The 21076-nt window shown below is 36.9% G+C and overlaps 1 protein-coding gene across 2 annotated transcripts in view; it reads right to left on the reverse strand.

Moving 5' to 3' along the window:
• Window positions 1-358: 358 nt before the first annotated feature.
• Window positions 359-21076, reverse strand: part of TAF1B (TATA-box binding protein associated factor, RNA polymerase I subunit B) — a 60112-nt gene continuing 39394 nt past the window's right edge. For both annotated transcript variants that reach the window (XM_065401707.1, XM_065401706.1), the window contains exons 9-15: window positions 12701-12848; window positions 8702-8879; window positions 8256-8302; window positions 6730-6820; window positions 6170-6240; window positions 5183-5408; window positions 359-524 (exon numbers count right to left, since the gene is read on the reverse strand). In XM_065401707.1, the coding sequence (XP_065257779.1) occupies window positions 359-524; window positions 5183-5408; window positions 6170-6240; window positions 6730-6820; window positions 8256-8302; window positions 8702-8879; window positions 12701-12848 (927 nt within the window). The remainder of the gene's footprint in view (window positions 525-5182; window positions 5409-6169; window positions 6241-6729; window positions 6821-8255; window positions 8303-8701; window positions 8880-12700; window positions 12849-21076) is intronic.

The following is a 21076-nucleotide window of genomic DNA, read 5'->3' on the forward strand; positions in this document are numbered from 1 at the left end:
TGTATGACAAAAAACTACTATAATAAACTTATAATAAACTTCCCATTACCTTTAATACAAGTGGATGTAAACTTTGGTAAGCAGTTGCTTCAGTAACTCTTCCCTCATGTAGTTTCCCATTGTTCTTTGTAATGTAGATACATTGAAACCATGAATTGGCAGTGAGACCGGCAGTGGCAGATCCACCCATACAGCATCACGCTGAGATCAGTGGAGCTTTGTGCAGGTGTAAGGGTCTGTATGCATGGATCCAGTTGCAGGACTAGGGCCATAGTTCTTAACTTTTTCATTTACCATCTGGTAGTTTTGTGATCTTTAGGACTTTCCATTTTCTTGGACATGAATATTTTGTTTTGTGTTACTTTCTGTGGAGTTTTGTTTTAAACAGTTTGTGTTCTATTAAACACACCTCTTCATGGATGAGAGAGGCTGGTACCCTTAGGAGGAAGGAGAACAGGTTTAACACAAACTGGTAGCTCTGGGGAAAGTCTGATTCTTTATAGTGTGTCAGTTGCCCACATATCCTACAAAAAAAAAACACACACACATACAAAAATAGGATAAGTATGTCCTAAATCACAAATTTATCTTGTTGACATTCAAACATACTCGAGTTTTCCTCTAATTTGAGTGTTTTTTATTATATCATAAGTACCATTATTGATCTATGGCTCCAATCTATGGACCCACTCAGAGTCTCAATGGAGTATTTCTTTGCAAGACTAGGGCCACAAACAGATTAGGCTAGGTCTTAGTTCTAGAGACAGGTAAGAATGGTGTGCTGTCCATGTTTCCCAAAACCAGGTACACATTGGTCTTAACTAAAACCCTGTATTTTCCATGATTCCGGCCTACAGATTGAGACAATTTGGCTGTCAAATCTAAGATGTCACTTAAGAAAATTATTCCTCTCCCTTCCCACCTCCCCCGCTTAAGAGGAGCAAAACCTTTTAAATGTGAACAGAATGTATCAGGTGCGGTCATGTTTTCCAGAGTCTGCAGACTGCCTGGAACAATAGCTCCAAGGGGTGTGACTTGCTCTTATCCATCATAACTGATGTAATTCTGAGCCTACTGATGACAATTTAAATGTCAGCATTATTAACTATTTCACTACTATTCATTTTTAGCAGAAACATTCAGCTAGTGCACTTATTCCATTGGCCATAGCTGAGGTGGTTACTATAGAGGGTACTGGACCAAGCTTTCTGCTGTCAAATGTTCCTGGAGTGGAGAACTGTGTTTCAGCCTCAAAAAAAGTCAAGCCATCTCTGTCCACACTGATTGGACCTTTACTGTACATTGCAGTTTACCTTTAAATAAATTTTCCTTAAACACTTCTTCCTGGAATCAATATTTTATAATAGCTTACTACTATATGTATGGTTACTTAAAACAAATCTCCACTGATATTTTTAGCACTTCTTTTTGTTTTTAGGAAGTATTAGCCTCTTGTGTTTGAAATAGCAAGATTTTAAAATCAGGATTACATGGCGTTTGAATTTTGGGAGGTTGGTACTTTATTAAAATTAATTTTATAGTGGTGCACAATTTTATTGTAATTCAGTGTTCAAGAATAAAAATATTTGAAAGGGAGAAACCTACAAAGGACTAGAAAAGGTTCACAGTGATGATTTAAAAAAAATCCAAATTTGCATTTAGGAACTTGTAAGAGATCAAAACATCATGTTTATGCACATCAATGGAGCTGAAAGAAAGATGCTCAGGCATTTTTTATGTGACTAACTATTGGAAACACAATGGCCCATGAGGTAACACTTCTTTTCAAAGTGTTCTGCTCTCTCAAAATATATTTTGTCAACCAAAACTAATGATCTGATACAAACAGGTTAACGTGGCATTGCAGGGCACCTATTTGATTTTAATGGGAGTGAGGGTTTTCATACAGACATCAAGTACACAGAATTTGCATTTTCTTTCTCAAAGGCATTTTTTCTTATTATCTACTCCAAGAATAGCTAAAAGGAGCTAAGACATCTGGATCTTGTGCTTTTTAAATTCCCAGACAAAAAATTACATTAAAATGAAGCGTACGTATAAAAGAAATTAGAGTAAAATTCATTAAAGGGATCTTATAATTATCTTTAAAACTACGTGTTATAAACACAAGAAACTCACAGTTAAGGTAAGCTTTAAAAGTCCAAACATTTTAACATATGGAAATTCAAAGCAACCTTAACTATGCTCTGTAGTGAGGCCATGAAATAGCCATATCCATAAAGCATTTCAGTGGTCCCAGATAAACTGATTTTTAAAGAAACATTTTTGGGGTTTGTTTTTAGCTCTATGGCATCTCCATTGCACAAAATCTCATAGCTGAGGGAATGAATGCTCTTTTCGCATTTTCAAAAGATTAAACAAATGGTCATATTTGTAACTACATTAACTACTTGCACTACAGATGATACAATGGGAAATCTAAAGGATAAGAATTTAAACTCAATTCTTGATTTCTGATGGCTATGACTATTTGCATTTCACATTATGTTCTAATGTACTACATATGTAAATACATGCTTAAATACAAAATTTGCATGGAGAGAGATTGTTCATGCAAACATACTTCTTAAGGTGTTCTTAAGGGTGTTCTTCTCTCACCCTCTGTTAAAAAGTTTCTTGTTCAAACAAGAGAATGAACCTACAGAACAAAAGCTCTTGTGATATGATACTATGTTTACATTATTCCAACCCACTTCTGTCTTGGTGAATGCATAAAAGGCAAAGTGAAAAGGAAAAAAGGTAGATGAATAATAAGCAAGTACACTGAAAAGGCAAAGTATGCACACACTTTAGACTCAGTCATTTTCAAAAACAGAATATTAAATAAATTAAACTTAAAATAATATAGCTGGTATTGTAGTGTTTGTTTTCTTAAATGTGATATTTTATAGTAAATAAAATCTTAAGGCTTGGGTATACAATATATTGGCATGAAATGCAATGAGACTGAATTCAGCTATCCCAATCTTCCTTCTCACAAAAGACAGCAGAAACCCATTATTGCAGTGTGAATCCAAGATGATCTTCAATCTCAGTGTCCTTTCCTCACCCCTAACCTAATCCACTGGCTGAACAGTAGCTGGGTTTGCTTTTCATGGCATGACCCAGTGGCAGAACAGTAAACTGGCTTTAGGCCAGGCCACCTTGTCTAAAAAAAAATAAAAAATCAGGATTTTGGAGGCTAGATAGACACACCATTTGAGATGTAAACTCCTCTTCCTGCCCCGCAAGAGGCAAATGCTATTGAACTCTTACATTCTCCTGAGTAGTTTTCTGCAGTCAGATGAAAGTTGGCCATCTTTTAATCCACTTAATGTGTGCCATGTTAATTTTATATTGTTCTAGTTTCTTAATCAAAATATTTTGTGATACTAAATCAAACGCCTTACAGAAGTCTAGGTATATTACATCAACACTATTATCTTTATCAACCATACTGTAATCCCATAAAAAATATATATCACGTTAGTTTGACAGCATCTATTGCATACAACAGTATGACTTTTCCAACCCAAGACCTAAATATATATATATATATATATATATATATATATATATGGGCTGTCAAGTGATTAAAAAAAATTTAATCGCGATTAAACGCGCAATTAAAAAAATTAAATGTGATTAATTGCGTTGTTAAATAATAATAGAATACCATTTATTTAAATATTTTTGGATGTTTTCTACATTTTCAAATATATTGATTTCAATTACAATACAGAATACGAAGTGTATAGTGGTCACTTTATATTTATTTTTTATTACAAATATTTGCACTGTGAAAAAAATAAATAGTATTTTTCACTTCACCTCATACAAATACTGTAGTGCAATCTCTTTATCATGAAAGTTGAACTTACAAATGTAGAATTATGTACAAAAAATAACTGCATTGAAAAATAAAACAATGTAAAACTTTAGAGCCTACAAGTCTACTCTGTCTGAGCGATCGGCTGAAGTAGGACTAACAAACTTGGTTACAATTTGCAGGAGAGAATGCTGCCCGTTTCATGTTTACAATGTCACCTGAAAGTGAGAACAGGCATTTGCATGGCAATGTTGTAGCCGGCGTCACAAGATATTTACGTGCCAGATGCGCTAAAGATTCATATGTCCCTTCAACTTCAACCACCATTCCAGAGGACATGTGTCCATGCTGATGATGTGTTCTGCTCGATAACGATCCAAAGCAGAACGGACCAATTCATGTTCATTTTCATCATCTGAGTCAGATGCTACCAGCAGAAGGTTGATTTTCTTTTTTGTTGGTATGGGTTCTGTAGTTTCCGCATCTGAGTGTTGCTCTTTTAAGACTTCTGAAAGCATGCGCCATACCTCATACCTCTCAGATTTTGGAAGGCACTTCTGATTCTTAAACCTTGGGTCAAGTGCTGTAGCTATTTTTAGAAATCTCACATTGGTATCTTCTTTGCGTTTTGTCTGCTACGAAAGTGTTCTTAAAACAAACATGTGCTGGGTCATCATCCGAGACTGCTATAACATGAAATATATGGCAGAATGCAGGTAAAACAGAGCCAAAGACATACAGTTCTCCCCCAAGGAGTTCAGTCACAAATTTAATTAACGCATTATTTTTTAACAAGCATCATCAGCATGGAAGCATGTCTTCTGGAATGGTGGCTGAAGCATGAAGGGCCATACGAATTTGTCATGTAACAAACAAACAAAAATATCTACATTTGTAAGTTGAACTTTCATGATAAAGAGATTGCACTACAGTACTTGTATGAGGTGAATTGAAAAATACTATTTCTTTTGTTTATCAATTTTACAGTGCAAATATTTGTAATAAAAATGATAATATAAAATGAGCACTATACACTTTGTATTCTGTGTTGTAATAGAAATCAATATATTTGAAAATGGAGAAAAACATCCAAAAATATTTAATAAATTTAAATTGGTTTTCTCTTAACAGTGCGATAAATTGCGATTAATTTTTTTTAATCACGATTAATTTTTTATATGTATTAAAAAAACAGCTTAGCATAGGTAAGTCACCAGTCAATGCAGAGTCTCAGTCCAGAGCTCTCACAATAAATATCTTGTTTAATAAAAATAAAATACCTTAAAATTAAATTTTTGTAAGAAACTTTTTCATGAACATTCAACACATTTCCAACAAGAGTCAGATACTTACTTCTCATTACATAGTTTAACTGTACACAGCCAATACTTGGTGTTCATGGTTGTAAGTGAATTGCCTTTTTCTTGCAAAACTCCCTCTAGGATATGCCCATGAAAACAATTCCCATCTGTGTTTTCTTCAGCCCAATTTAACTGGAAACTTGAAGGGCTTTGCTTTTCAGCAACTTGCATTGAACCAGACAGTGCACCAAACTGTCTTTGTAAGTTCACTACCATTTCTGTACAAAGAGAAACAAAAACCTAAGCCACAATGTCTCATCACATTTTCCCACAAACAGAGTTTACCTTTCTACACGGAACATTAAAATTGTTTTAAAAAGGTAATTTGAATTTGTGCTTTTTCCTACCTCTGCATGATATATAGAGAAAGCCTGAAATGTTTATTTTTCTTCTTCTTCTTCCTTTTTACATTTGAAATTCAAGTCAGTCTATTCTAAAAACCTCTATGGTGACTGGAACTATTAAAGTTATGACCCCATGTAAGTAAAGAGACTGAAAGTTATAGAGGACCTGAGAGGAGAAGTAATTTTAAATCAGATTGTTTAGAGGTCTTTTTAAAAAACACATTAAACTCCATTTTCTAATGAACATTTTGAAGAAAGGATGTTTTAAGAATTCAAACACCATTACCCCTCCAGTTATGCTATCAGAGCCCACAATACATATGCTCAGACTCCCAAGAGGTACTCCAGCAAAACAAGTGAAGACCAAACAGACTTTCCCAATATCTTTACAATAAAAATCCAGTAAAAAGAAAGCTTAAAAAACACAGGCTGCCTTTATACATAATAAAATAGCATAAAAAGGCAAAAGTTCAATTATTAAAAAACCCATTTCAAGTCTCTTGTAATATAAATAACGTATTCTGGTACTCTCATTCTAAATCCCTTTGATAAACAAAAACTTGAACAGGGAAAAAAGACAAGAAAATATTACTATTGTATTGCTCACATTGTTGGCTAAAGGAAATTATACTCACGTCTTTTCTTAAGAACTACAGATTTTTCCTTGGCTGAGTAGAATAGTGGTTTTTCACATTTCCACAGACACCTATCAGTGAAAGAAATACAACCTGGTGAAAAAATAAAAACCAGCACAACCATAGCCAAACAAACAAGAAAAGGCAGTCATTTCTCAGGATTGTTATTACAAGTATCCAATGTTTTAGGAATAACCTCAAGTTGGTAAGTGCCCAGTACCATTACTCCCCACCATGCATAAGAGAAGTCTCTCTTCAAACTAGTGGAGTGGGGGGTAGAAGAAGTGCTCTTTATCAATTTTTCACCATTTATTGTAATCAGTTTTGATAGCTTTAGTAATTCAGTCACTGGTCACAGAGAGTTTCCATTTAATTAATATGTCAGGCCAAAATTCTAAGCGTGATGGGAGAAAGAGCATAAGGATTTATTAATTTTCTTTACTCCAAGCTCATGCGACAGAAATAAGGGTGAAATCCTGGCCCCACTGAAGTCACTGAGGCCAGGATTTCACCCCAGATGTTCAACCTCAAAAAAAGTGAGGTACTGAACAATAGCATACCGGGCTCTTTCTTCATCTAATTTCTTCTGTTCCACATCCACAGACTTCTTTATAATCTTGTACCACTTTTTGAAATCAAACCACAGGCAGCCTGAAGTAAAATCCAAAATTTAGTTTTAGGAAAAGTGATAGAGCACAATAAAATACAGAATGTTCAAAAGGTAGCAGCAGTTAGACCCTTAGCTTTCTTTTTAAACAGGTATATTGCATATCCTAGACTCTAGATGCCTTAAAAAATAAATCATACAAAGCAGCAGGCAGTGAAGAAACCTATAGGATACCATCAGGGATGTGGAGGAGCCAAATAAGTGGGAGTGAATTGTGTGTCTTTAGCTCAGCTCATATAAACACCTTACACTTCTTTGGTTTTCACTCTTTGGCCCTTACCCTGCTGCTAAGAATAGCAGGAGTTAATAAGGCATTTTTCTCCCTAAGCTCCATGATTCATCCTTAAAGAGGTGGTTTGATTTAGATTTAACCCTCCCTCTCTAGAGAATAAACCTTTCACCTTTGCAACATGAATTGGCCTCCATACATATGGAATGTGAACTGTTCAAAGGAATAATGAAGGTTGACAGGTCAAGAATTTTAGCTACTTTTAAAGTATTCTTTTTAATTCTTTTTTTAAAGTATTCATGGGATTCTGAAAAGTTTAATCAGCTCCCCAAACAATGAAAAATAGCCTTCTCTGCTAGGCATCCTGCAAACAAAATGCCAACCATATTCCTCCTGCCCCTCCAAAACTCCAATGTCATATCATCCTTCCATATTTATGATTAAATACAGTAATGAAACATATAGCACTAAAAAACCCCAAAACCCCTGTTCTGTGATTTGAGAATAAGTACCTCTCAATTTATGCCTGAACTGTACCACATATGCATTTAGGCAACATACCTAGCACCTACTGTCCCATGACAAGAGGCGTAAGTATGACTTTAGTAAATAAGCATTGTACAGTAATTATAAGGATTCCAAACAGAACCAAGGTGAGGAGTATATTTCAAATAAAACATGCTTAAATAACTAATTTTTGAACATACAAGGTATTGTTTACTCCAAAAAGCAGTGATGTGTATATTCCATGAAGAACAAAATATACATGATATAGCCAAAACTTTTGAGTTGAATTCAAAGAATGCAAGAGCAGAAATAACAGAAGCTATTAAAACTTTAAATATTTTTCAGAAAATAAAGTGGAAATGTTTTAAATTTCTATCTAGTCTTGCCCAACATTACAAATTAACATTTACAATTTAGTTAACAGTTCATACTGCAAATGTACATGCTAATGCAGATCCAACAACTCCGCAAATGGGCTTCTAGATTTTTAAATTTACCCCAAAGAGGTAATTGATGAACCATAAAAAAATTGATGAAAGCCAAAAAAAAAAAACAAAAAAAAAAAACCACACTCCCCCGAACCCGACATTCTTAGCGTCAATAAGTCCATGCCCTACTTAGTTTAATTACAAAATTTAATTTTAAAAATTATATTAGATTCTTTCCACTGACATATTAAGTACCTTCTTTGTTCTTGTGATTTCTTTTTCCAGCAAAGTTTGCATTTAACCTGAAAATATATATATTTATCAGATGGATTGTTTTTTGGAATCATACTTTCCACTTCTGAAACTTTAAAAAAAATGTATTTAAAACAAAACCGCTGACACCAAAAATTCCACCCATTTTATCCTTAATCCTATCTTTAAAACAATCAGATTTGGTTATCAATGTAGTCATCTGAGATGTGAACTACTGCTTACTTTTAAACTAAAATTATTAGTTAGCTAAAGGTACAGTAGCGTTAAATAATAGATCATGAGTTATAGCAAGAAACTGACATTGCCTATTACTGAATCTGCTTTCCATTCTTTGGGCCTGAGTTAGTGGTTTAAAAAAAGTTTTAGTGCAACATGTTAGAAAATTTGGGCCCTTCTGACGTGAAAGTTTGCTCATAAAACATACTTACCATTCATACTGATCATCTAGTAAAAATAGTAATTTGAGCACCACTATAATGATGGCTGCAGCAAGAACATCATATTTTATTTTCCTTGTTGATTTATTCACAGGATCAAGTGTCAGAAAGTCTGTTTCTCCAACATTGATCTTTTTTACCACTCTGCAAGTCCAATTGTGCAATTCATCTAATTAAGAAAAAAAAGTAAAGTAAAATATTGTTAAATAAGCTGTACAGACATGCTAAATATGCCGGTTAGCAATATGCCAGTTTCTAACACCTTATAAATGCACAGATTTTTTAAAATACAACTTTTTACCAATATTAACTAAATTAACCCTCAGAACACTCCTATGAGGTAGGCCAGTATGATTTAAAATATATACTATGAAATAGCGAAGAAAAATTACACTTTGAATAAAATACTCATTGGACCCTTTGGATGGAATAATGATGTTGCTAGGGCACCCTGGTCATACCCTAGGTATGGCAGATCTTAAATACATGTTGTACAATCTTTAACTTGCAGGATCAGGGTCTAACTTTACTACTTCAAGTAGCCCTGTAGCTTTAAATAGGACTACTCCCAGTACTAAAATTAAATGTGTGTGTAAGTGATTGCAGAAACAATGCCTGAAGTGACAGTTTAAAGTTTATAATGCTAATCTTAACTACTCTTTGTTTAAACCACAAAAGGAAAGAAATTCAGAGACATCAATATTATTCCAACATCAGTTGTACTGCATCTGAACAGTCCAATATTACTGTATACTTATTTTCACTGGTGCAAAATCCCCACATTTCTTACCTTTCCAGTTTAGCAAGAAACTCAGGAACTGATTACATCATCAGATTCCAAAAAGATTAGCAATATCTTGCTATATTCTGACTGTGTACATTAGTTCAGCTATACTTTCTATTCCCACAACAGCTATTGCTTGTAAGACGTTAAATTAGTACAAGACCTGATCCATAATTTTCCAGTTGTCACCCTCATACACAACACTAAACACACAACAGAGAATATGCATCAAACCACTACAATCCCTGAAAATAAAATGTTACCAACAATAGCATCTCTTACACAAGAAAGTTTCAATATGTTTAAATAGTGAATAATAAAAGAAAAAATGACTTCTCATAATTTCACACTGTCCCAAGGGGATATTATCAATTCACTGTAGCCTACATCACATAATATATTCCCAGCCAGCTTTTTTATTTTTTTTTATTTTTAAAGGTTTTTATTAAGGCAAAGTTACAATAAAACGTTAACATACTACAGCATATATTACTTATTCAGGATCAGATTAATATTCAAAGAACCTGGCTAAAGCTTCTGGATTCCAGGTTGGAAAGCCCTTCCTCCTCTGAGAAAGCTAGAAATGGTAACCAAATTTTTAAATACCTATCATCTTTTTGGCGATTCTCTTGGTACAAAAGCTTTTCCATTACAAGGACAATCCATATTTTACTATACCACAATTCCAAAGGAGGAAGGATCACCTATTTCCAGTAATGTGCAACACAAAGTCTAGCTGCTAAAAATAAAAATATATTTTGTCATTTTGTTTAAATGTAGATCCTTTCCTGGAGCAATAAGTAAGCAGATCAGGGGATCTCTAAGAAGTTGGTATTCTGTCATAGAATCAATGTCTTTAATAATTTCCTCCCAAAACAGTCTAATTCCTGGACACAATCACATGTGCAAGTATTTTCCCCTTTCCCTGCAACCCCTCTAACAGAGCAGCCTGGTCCACACTAACCCCCCACTTCGAACTAAGATACACAACTTCAGCTACGTTAATAACGTAGCTGAAGTCGAAGTACCTTAGTTCGAACTTACCGCGGGTCCAGACGCGGCAGGCAGGCTCCCCCGTCGACTCCGCGTACTCCTCTCGCGGAGCAGGAGTACCGGCGTCGACGGCGAGCACTTCCGGGATTGATCCGGGATCGATTTATCGTGTCTAGACAAGACGCGATAAATCGACCCCAGAAGATCGATTGCTTACCGCCGGACCCTGAGGTAAGTATAGACGTACCCCTAGTAACAAATACAGGATGGATCTTAATTGGAGTCAAATGCCACCTACACAGTAATTTATACAAATTTTCTTTATGAGCTACACAAATTGAAGATGTATATCCCCTTTCCCTTACAGAGACACAGTCATCCAGATCAATTTCTTTGTCCAAATCCCTCTCCCATCCGGTTATTCCTTTTTCAGATAGTCACAAAAAAAATTTTATGTTAAGTTTTATTGTGGATTCCATTTGTTGTTCCTTTGTAACTATTCTTCTTTTGTAATAATTTTAAAAGGTCTGACAACTCTGAATTTCTTTGTAGTAAGTCTGAAAACTGCAGACCTACAGACCATCCTCAATTCACTTAGTTGATATTTCAAGATTTCAAAATTATGTGATGTTATATATAGTGCAATGCTACACAGGCACAGAATGATTAAAAGATGGAATGTCCAGTCTGGAATTTTAGCCCTAAATGTGAGGTTTCTTCTTTTTACACTTTCAAATGTGACCTTAAATAAGAATTGCAAGCTCACACAGTGAGAAGAATTGTTGTATACTCATAAAATATCTGATATGTATGAAAAAAATAAATTACCATTTCTAAATTATTTGGTGAAAACAGCCATCTTGACTAACTGGGACATTTGTGATACCTGCAGCAAGGAAGCCCAATATGTATAGCATATATACTAGTTTCTATAGTCATTTGTTAGACAATCTTGAATGTTTACTATTTAAACAAAAAAACATGAAATGTTTACATAGCACTAATACTGATGTTAACTCAGAAATCAAGCAAGTCAGAAACTGGTTTACAGTCCCTGACACTGTGACCCCAGAGAACTAGAATCACAAGGTACTTTTCATTTCAGTTTGGAAATACTGAGAAATCTCCAGCTGAGCTTCAGATAATTGTATAGAGAAAAATGGGATTCTTTCTTTCAATTTCTGTGACCAGATTTTATATATTTTAATATAACTTCAACTGAAAACTTACTGAAATTAGTTACAGCTTGCATAGAAAATAAGAGTCTCAAAAGTCACTTTTAAAAATGAATACTAGCTATTCAAATGTATGTCAAAACATGTTTACATTGAGATTAAGGCAACAGAAGCAATTGCAATATGAACTCCATGATTTCCACTTTAAACTCTGTTTTTAGGAAGTGTCCCCTAACTACAGTGGCACTCAAAAACAACCTTATAAAAATTCATGTATACAATGAACATCAGCTCTCATGAAATTAAAAATGAGTACCACACATAGGGCTTGATCCTGCAAAGTGCTCTCCTCCAACCCAGCAAAGTACTTAAACACATGCTTAACTTTAAGAATGTGAACAGTCCTAAGGACGATTGGCAGGACTATTGACATGCTTAAAGTAAGCACGTTGTTAAGCAATTTGCTGGGTCGGGGTCAGGGTGCTCAGAACCTTGCAGGATCAAGCCCATAATGTTTCAATGTTCAGCCAACTTATTAAATTATTTCTGTATTAATTATCTTCAGGGTTCCATATCTAAATGTTAAGAAACTTAGGGCTGGTCCACACTAAGCCCCCAGTTCGAACTAAGATACACAACTTCAGCTACATGAATAACGTAGCTGAAGTCGAAGCATCTTAGTTCGAACTTAAAGGTACTTACCACGGGTCCACACGCGGCAGGCAGGCTCCCCCGTCGACTCCGCCTACTCCTCTTGCGGAGCAGGATTACCGGCGTCGACGGCGAGCACTTCCGGGATCGATTTATCGCGTCTAGACAAGACGCGATAAATCGATCCCAGAAGATCGATTGCTTGCCGCCGAACCAGCGGGTAAGTATAGACGTACCCTTAGAAGGAAGAGGGGAAGCACTGTCATAACAGTATGATAAGGCTCGTATGTGAATAGTTCATCAGTTCTTTTACTAGAGAGCCTTAGCAGATTTACAGAATGCAAAGATCAAGATTTAATTAGACGGTAAGTTTTAGAGAGTATTTACCAGGTAAGTTGGCTTCCATCAGATATTTAATGCACAAGATGTTTGGATGAAGAAAGCAGCTATCAGTTATAGCTGGAAAACAAGGCAAATCTAAAAACGCTGCAAGTTCAGACATCTTGTTATGCACATCTTCATATACAGGCCAAGACTGAAAGACAAAATAGGTTTAAAGTTTCTTCTGTTTTGCTTTTTTATTTTACTCCAGCATCTTTAGTTATCCTTTCTTAATTCAAATTCCAATTATTGTTATATAGAAACGTTCATGCCCTTCCTTTAGCACCTCTACAAGCATTGGTATTATGCAGGATGCTCTTTGGAGCTAGAACTTTGTTCATGACGTGTTTGTGATGCAGCAAGCATATTTTTGGGTTCTCAAAAAAACCCTAAAGCACTGCAAATGGAGCATGACATCTCAAAGGTAGACAAATAACCAAATCTGTAGCTCTGTAACATAACTTCATACAAAAATCCCTTTCAAATTTCCATACCTATTCATAGAAATAATCTTGCAACTGTCTCCTTTCAAATCTATTAACCGCATGAAGAAAGATCTCCAAGCTTCCACTGTAACATTAATTCTAGATAAAAACATTACTTATGGTGAGACTCTGTTATTTAGTCAAAATGAGCACAACAGGATTACCTGAGGAATAAAGAACATAAAGGGCAGCAGAATTTGACCTCATTTCTCAAGAGAAACAAGGTGGGTGAGGTAATATCTTTTATTGGACCAACTTTTGTTGGTGAGAGAGACAAGTTTTTGAGCTTACATAGAGCTCTTCTTCAGGTCTGGAAAACTTACTCAAAGTGTCACAGCTAAACGCAAGGTAGAACAGATTGTTTAGTATAAGTAGTTCACATATATTTCAAGGGACCATTCAAGGTAAAATGTCCTATTACCATCCCTCCAGTCACAAGGAGACAAGGACGGTTGTTAGTGAATGATAGATTTTTGTAATAAGCCATAAATCCAGTGTGTCTATTCAGTGTATGATTTTTAGCGTCTAGCAAACTTATGAATTTAAGCTCCCAGGCTCATCTTTTGAAAGTGTGCAGGTTTCCTTGGGGGATGAGGACTGATAGGTCAGATATTGAATGATCACTTTGCGAAAAGTGGTCACCCACAGATGGGGTATTTTTGTCTTTCATCATTTTGCTGTGTGAGTTTATTCAAGAGTGTGGCAATTATGGGTGTAACCACATATAGTTGCTATTTGAGCATTTAGTGCACTGGATGAGATACACCACGTTGTGATAGGCATGTCTTGAAAGGTGTGTTCATCATTGTAATAGTGGAGCTATGTCTGCAAGTTTTGCATCTGTTGTTCTGGCAGGGTCTGGTGCCGCTTTGAGTTGACATGTCCTGGTCTATGGGGACCTTGCTTCTTATGAGGAGTATGGAGAGGTTGGTGGGGTGTTTGAAGGCCAGAAGAGGCGGTTCAGGAAAGATTTCTTTCAGGATGGTGGTCTTCATTGAGTATGGATTGTACTTGTTTGATGATACCCCATATGGGTGCCAGTGTGGGGTGACAGGTGACAACTGGAGGTGGGCGATTGGAGAGGGCTTTATTTCTGTGTTGAAGCAGGTTCTCTTGGGTATTTGGGTGACCCGTTCCATGATGTGATCTACTTCTCTGATGGAGCATCCTTGTTTGGTGAAGGTGGTTTTGATTGTGTTACGACATATATCCTGGACTTCCTCCTCAGAGCATATTCTCCAGATCTGAGTGTCTTGCTGTAGATAACAGATTTCTTTGTAGGTTTGGGATGGTTACTGGATTATGAAGGTAGGTATGGTGATCAGTGGGTTTCTTGCATATATTTGTCTCTAGGGTTCCATTGTTGAAGCTGCTCGTGGTGTCCAGGAAGTTAATGCTGGTGTGGGAGTGTTTCAGAGAGAGGTTAATGGACAGGTGGTGGTTGGTAAAGCTGTGCTGAAAATCTAAGAAGGAGCTGAAGTCGTCTGTCCAGTGGATCAAAATATCTTCAATGTATCTCTGGTGCACCATTGGTTTCATGGTGCATTTGCCCAGCAATTCTTCAAGGTAGCGCATAAAGAGGTTGGCATTTTGGAGCACCATCCTAGTACCCATGGTTGTTCCCAGGATTTGGGTAAAATGTGTTTTGTTGAATGTAAAATTGTTATGGGTTAGAATGAAATGGATGAATTTGGCGATGTGTCTGGGGTGGATATCTGAGAGTTGTCCATTGTCTTGTAAATATTAGAGCAGGCAGCTAAGCCATCATTGGAGGGATGATCGTGTACTGGGAGGTGACCTCCATGGTAGCAAAGATGGTGTTCTGAGGAAGGTTGTTAATATTGTGAAGTTTGTGGAGGAAGTTAGTTGGAAGAAGCTAACCCTTTGTGTGATGAGTGGTTTGAGGATGGTTTCTATGAGTCCCAATAGTCCTTCAGTAGGAGTGCCGTGGCCAGATATTATCGGTTCCCTTGTTTGTGTATCTTGGGAAGCATACAGACGTTCGTGGAGGATGAGTAGGTAGAATCTCTCGGAGTTGTTTGAGGAGGGGGGATTTGATGAGATTCTTAAATTCCTGTGTAAATTATTGTGTGGGGTCTTCTTTGAGTTCTTTATAGTAGGTGGACTGAATAGTGACAGTGGATTTATGGCTTATTGCAACAATCTATAATCCACTAAAACCCCTCCCCTACCTGCAGCTGCTTCTCCTCCCCCTTTCTTTCCTCTGCTATTTAATGTTTCTGGCCCCAATTCAGCAAAGTAGTAAAGCATGTGCTTATGTCTATTCATATTTAGCAAAATATTTAAGCACATACATCACTATAGTGTCAATTTTAAGCACACGCTTTATTCAGTGCAGGCTTTACTGCTCTGCTGAATAAGAATGAACTGCTGAACTGGGACCTCTATTTTTGAAATCTTATAACCCAGGCTAAAAAAAAGCCGAATAATTATGCTACCAACAACAACAGAAATTCAATAGTCTCTTTTTGTTCCATTATGTGATGTTTAACTCTTTTAATATAGGCAATTCAACTGTCATTCACACTTAACAGTTTTGAATGATTGCTAACAGTATTTCTATTTTTAAAAAGTGCCCCAAGCCTGCAATGAATTAAGAATGTGCTTAACTTTAAGCATGTGAATAGTTCGATTGAAGTCACTTAAAGTTACAGGAGTAACTTTTATAACTGTTTTCTAAACAAACAGTGATGAAAAGTAATCTACTCACCTGTTAGACTTATCTCGAGAAAGAAGAAATACATGTGTTACCAGAATACTACAAAAATCAAGGTTTACAGTCCCCTCCAATCATTCTAAGAAGCAATTCATCAGTTTTACAACAGAATAATCGTTGAACAAAATTTAAATAGTCAGGATTTCAAGTTTGAAATTATATACATTCTTTGATATCCCACTGATTTTGAAACTTATGCATAATTTTCCTAGTGTCCTGAAAGAGCACACTGGAAAATCAACAAATAATGCAAATAGATACAGTGCAAAAATAATATACTTAATTAGATATAGTGGAGACAGAACTTTCCCATGAGAATAAGAAACGCAAATACTGATCTGCCTAAATATCAATCAGGCCCCGTGTTAAAGATGAAAAGTGAGGTACATAAGGAATTCATAGCAGCTTAAATGCATCATTTCTAAGTCACTAAACAAACATCATCACCACTGTTATTTAAGCATTCACGGTACTTCACAAAAGATTATAAATAGCTTTTGTTCAATTTTTTCAAACCAAATTCAAGGTTTAATTTTATGATAAGATAGTAAAGATCAGCTTTTTAAGTGATGTAAAATACTACTCCCTAAATAATAGTATTTTGTTTGCAGTGAAAAACAACACCACAAATAGTTCAAAAGGATACCAACAACCTAAAATACTACAGTGTGGCCTCTTTTTAAGGATGTTTTTGAGTATAAATAGACAGGAGTGCTCTTCCCTGGGTATGTGTTCACAATGGATTTAATAGAATTGGGACATACAATACACTGGGAGGGGCACACTAATTCATGACAAGGCCTCCCCAACCAAACCCTTCTCTTGATTCCTCCTTCCTCCTGTGGTTTAAACCCCAACAGCCTGTTTACATTTACTGTAACACTCAAGTATTTTTCCTATTACAAAGAGATAGATAATTACAATGCTAGATTGAGTGACTTATGCATTGCCAAAAGCACATAGTAGTGATTCTGTTTTCTTCATGTCTGTAAATAGCAAAGTTAAAGTTAAACAACACACACGATCATTTTCTATCAGGAACCTAGTTAGTTGAGGGTGACAATGGCTGTAGAGAGCTCTATCATTCAGAAAGCACGGAAACATCTTAATCACAACAAACATTTTACACAGTTTAATGTCAAAAGAGCTATTAGCTTTTGCAGTGAAGTCCACATGTGAAAATTTTCACTCCTACTTCTGCAGAGTCTACCACACAAAGAACGTATTCATGTTACAGCAGTAAAGGGGGGTTTATAAAATACGTTCCCATATCTGGGTACACATACATTCACTGTAGACAAACTTATAGCAAACGTCAAACTGCCCTGCCTCAAAACTCATCACCTTCCACCCATCTACTTGTGTGTCCCTCCCCAGAAAAAGCCTGATAGAACAAGTCATCCTGAAAGTCAACCAAGACAGGCTTCGATTAACCAACAAGGGAAGCAAGTTTTGTAGTCACGGCCCTCTCAACTGAGAATGCCCTGCCTCCAGCACCTCATGATTAAATTCAGGGAAGGTGTGGTTGGAGATGTTAGATCATATACCTCAGATTACCAAAGTATAATTTTTTTTTGTTACCTAATCCCAAAGTTTCTCTTCACATACATATTTTCAGCTGTGTTTGTGTTAAATATTTACAAGGGCTCCCCATCCATCTCTTTCTGGAATTACTGTGCTTTTGTTTACTGTTCGCCGTCCTTGGGAGTCCCCCAAACAGTTTGTAACTCTCAGCTACAAGTTCATGACGGCATTTTACAATTCCAAGGATCAAAGACAGAAGAACCATTATAATACGTATGACAACCAGCTAGTAGTCTTCTCATACTTTTGGCAAACTGGAGTTTTTTGAAGACTGATGTGGGAGATTCAGTGACTTGTCCGTATGTGGATGCAACTGCTCTTGGGCAACTTTTTGGTCTTTGAAAGGTCCTTTATCTCTTGTCCCCACATATTATAAAACAAGATACTTTGAATCTAGAAGGTAATAAGGGAATTTGATACTACATGAGAATATCTACTATACTTTCATCCCTCACTGTTTAATTTAACTCACAAGGCAGACTATTCTGTAGGAAAATTAGCACCTGGAATATGGTATCCAGAGTGCTACTTGTTGGATTGTTTCAGTTAGCTAATTCTTTTATCATTCAGAGCTCTCTGGGAGAATTTTTTTCCTGTAATAGAAGAGGAGGACAAACTAGTTCCCACAAAGTAGATGATCCAAATTGTTACTATGAATAATCAGGGCATAGAAACAGGTAATTGTTTTGGGTGAGCCCAGATTGCATCCTCTCATGCTTGTTATGACAGTATCAGAATGTTGCTGATCAACATGTAAAAAACTGAGAACCTATTGGCTAACTTTTCAGATGCATTTTCTTCCTGCTTCTCTTAGACTGAGGGTTCGCAAACTTTTTATTACCATTGATCACATCTCAATAGAGAAAGCCAATGGACCATTTCTCCTCTCATTTGTGATCACATAACATCCCTGTAGCGATTGTTTTGCATGTATTTGTCTTCAACTTTAATGTGATAAGGATCTATCCTTCTTGAATTTGCTATGCAGTCTTCTTTGCTGTTGATTTAATTTTCTCTTCTTCTGTTTTATTCCTCTCTCCCTGTATGTTTTTGAACTGCTTATTCCTTTTCCTTTTGACCATGCTTTGCTTCCACTTGGTCCCTTCGTTCCCGGACATGCAGTCTAGATATCAGGATTTCTTCTTCCCATGCTCCTCTGGGCACATTGACTAGTTGTCTTGTTCTCTACACCTCTGAACATTCCCCTACTGATAGTGGTCAGCAGCTGCAGTCGCTGAAAGGGTCTCCTTTTTCCATCTCCTCTTTAGCAGTGAACCTGGTAGAGGCCAATCCTGCCTCCTATTTTCCAGCTACACCTCTACCCGATATAACGCGACCCGATATAACACGAATTCGGATAGAACGCGGTAAAGCAGCGCTCCGGGGGGGCGGGGCTGCACACTCCGGCGGATCAAAGCAAGTTCGATATAACGCGGTTTCACCTACAACGCAGTAAGATTTTTTGGCTCCCGAGGACAGCGTTATATCGGGGGTAGAGGTGTACTTTTACATGTGTCCAGATGCCTCTTTGAAATGAAGAGGTTCAATACCTGTGGGACTATCTGAAAAGACTCTCACCTATCTGAAGCAGCCTATGACCAGCCACCTCTCCCCAGACTAGTTTGGAAAAATGTGCTAGGGTGACAAGGCCCACTGACTAGGATATTGATTATTCCAATATGAAGACTTAGGAGAAGATCAAGCTATGATTTGGGGGGCAGGGGGATTTTAAAAAATTATAACTACACCCAAAAGTTGGTGCAACACATATATTCTTTATAAAGGCAAATATAAACACAAAACACAGTAAGCTATTTATTGTAAAAGAGCTAGTAAATCAAGTTTGTAAACTAGAATAACCTGCATGTGTCTAATAATCTGAAATGTGGTGCAGTGAGGAGCCATAGCTTCTGGGTGATGCAGAAGTGCTAATATAGCCACTAGCTGATTTCATAACAGAGCTGACACTAGTTCCAATAACTGTGCCAGGTGTGAAATTTACAACCAAACTGATTGTGACGGGTTGGATCACAGAACCCCCCTTGGGGGCTGCCACCCGATGTGCCAAGACTACCTCTGCTCCTGCTTTCCCTGCCAGCTCGGGACCCCAGCACCCTGTCTTGCTGAGCCAGACACGCCCATCTGCTCCACAAAGACCCAGGGTCTGAATTACTTGCCCCAAAGCTGCAGGTTTACCTGAAAGCAGCTAACAGAAGTGTTCCTGTCTTTAACACTCAGATGCCCAACTCCCAATGGGGTCTAAACCCAAATAAATCCGTTTTACCCTGTATAAAGCTTATACAGGGTAAACTCATAAATTGTTCGCCCTCTATAACACTTCTAGAGAGATATACACAGTTGTTTGCTCCCCCAGGTATTAATACATACTCTGAATTCATTAATAAGTAAAAAGTGATTTTATTAAATACAGAAAGTAGGATTTAAGTGGTTCCAAGTAGTAACAGACAGAACAAAGTAAGTCACCAAGCAAAATAAAATAAAACGCGCAAATCTATGTCTAATCAAACTGAATACAGATAATCTCACCCTCAGAGATGCTTCAGTAAGTTTTTTCCTCAGACTGGACACCTTCCAGGCCTGGGCACAATTCTTTCCCCTGGTACAGCTCTTGTTTCAGCTCAGGTGGTAGCTAGGGGATTCTTCATGATGGCTCCCCTCCCTCTGTTCTGTTCCACCCCTTTATATATCTTTTGCATAAGGCAGGAATCCTTTGTCCCTCTCTGGGTTCCCACCCCCTCCTTCTCAATAGAAAGACACCAGGTTAAAGATGGATTCCAGTTCAGGTGACATGATCACATGTCACTGCAAGACTTCATTGCCCACTTGCCAGCACACACATATACAGGAAGACTTACAAGTAAAACACAGCCATCTGCAGTCAACTGTCCTGGTTAATGGGAGTCATCAAGATTCCAAATCACCATTAATGGCCCACACTTTGCATAATTACAATAGGCCCTCAGAGTTATATTTCAAATTTCTATTTTCAGATACAAGAGTGGTACATTTATACAAATAGGATGATCACACTTAGTAGATTATAAGTTTTGTAATGATACCTTACAAGAGACCTTTTGCATGAAGCATATTCCAGTTACATTATATTCACTCATTAGCATATTTTTATAAAATCATATAGACTGCAACGTCACACTGATATTTGAAACGGAATGAGAATGAGCTGGTGACTCAGTACTTTGTATTAGATAGATGTTCTTGGCGAGACTGTCAGCTTAAAAATTCCTACATTAAAATGGAATGTCCTTATTTGCCTTGTGTTGCTCTCAGATCAGTCACTCTCTCACCCTTCTCTACCCATTTGTCAGCCTCTCAATCATCTGAACATTCTTCCATGCAGCCTCCACTGTGGTTCTAACTCCTTGAGATCATCCACCACAAGACCCTTACTTTCCCCATTTTAAGTACATCTTAAAAACCCACTTCTGCCAATGCTATCTATAGTGAGTTTTGATGACTTGTATAGGACATTTTTCCTGTTCCCCTAAACTCTATCCACCTGCCAAACTGCGAGCTCATTGGGATCATCCCCCAAGG

This window comes from Emys orbicularis, chromosome 3, assembly GCF_028017835.1.
Source record: "Emys orbicularis isolate rEmyOrb1 chromosome 3, rEmyOrb1.hap1, whole genome shotgun sequence".
Classification (NCBI taxonomy): Eukaryota; Metazoa; Chordata; order Testudines; family Emydidae; genus Emys; species Emys orbicularis.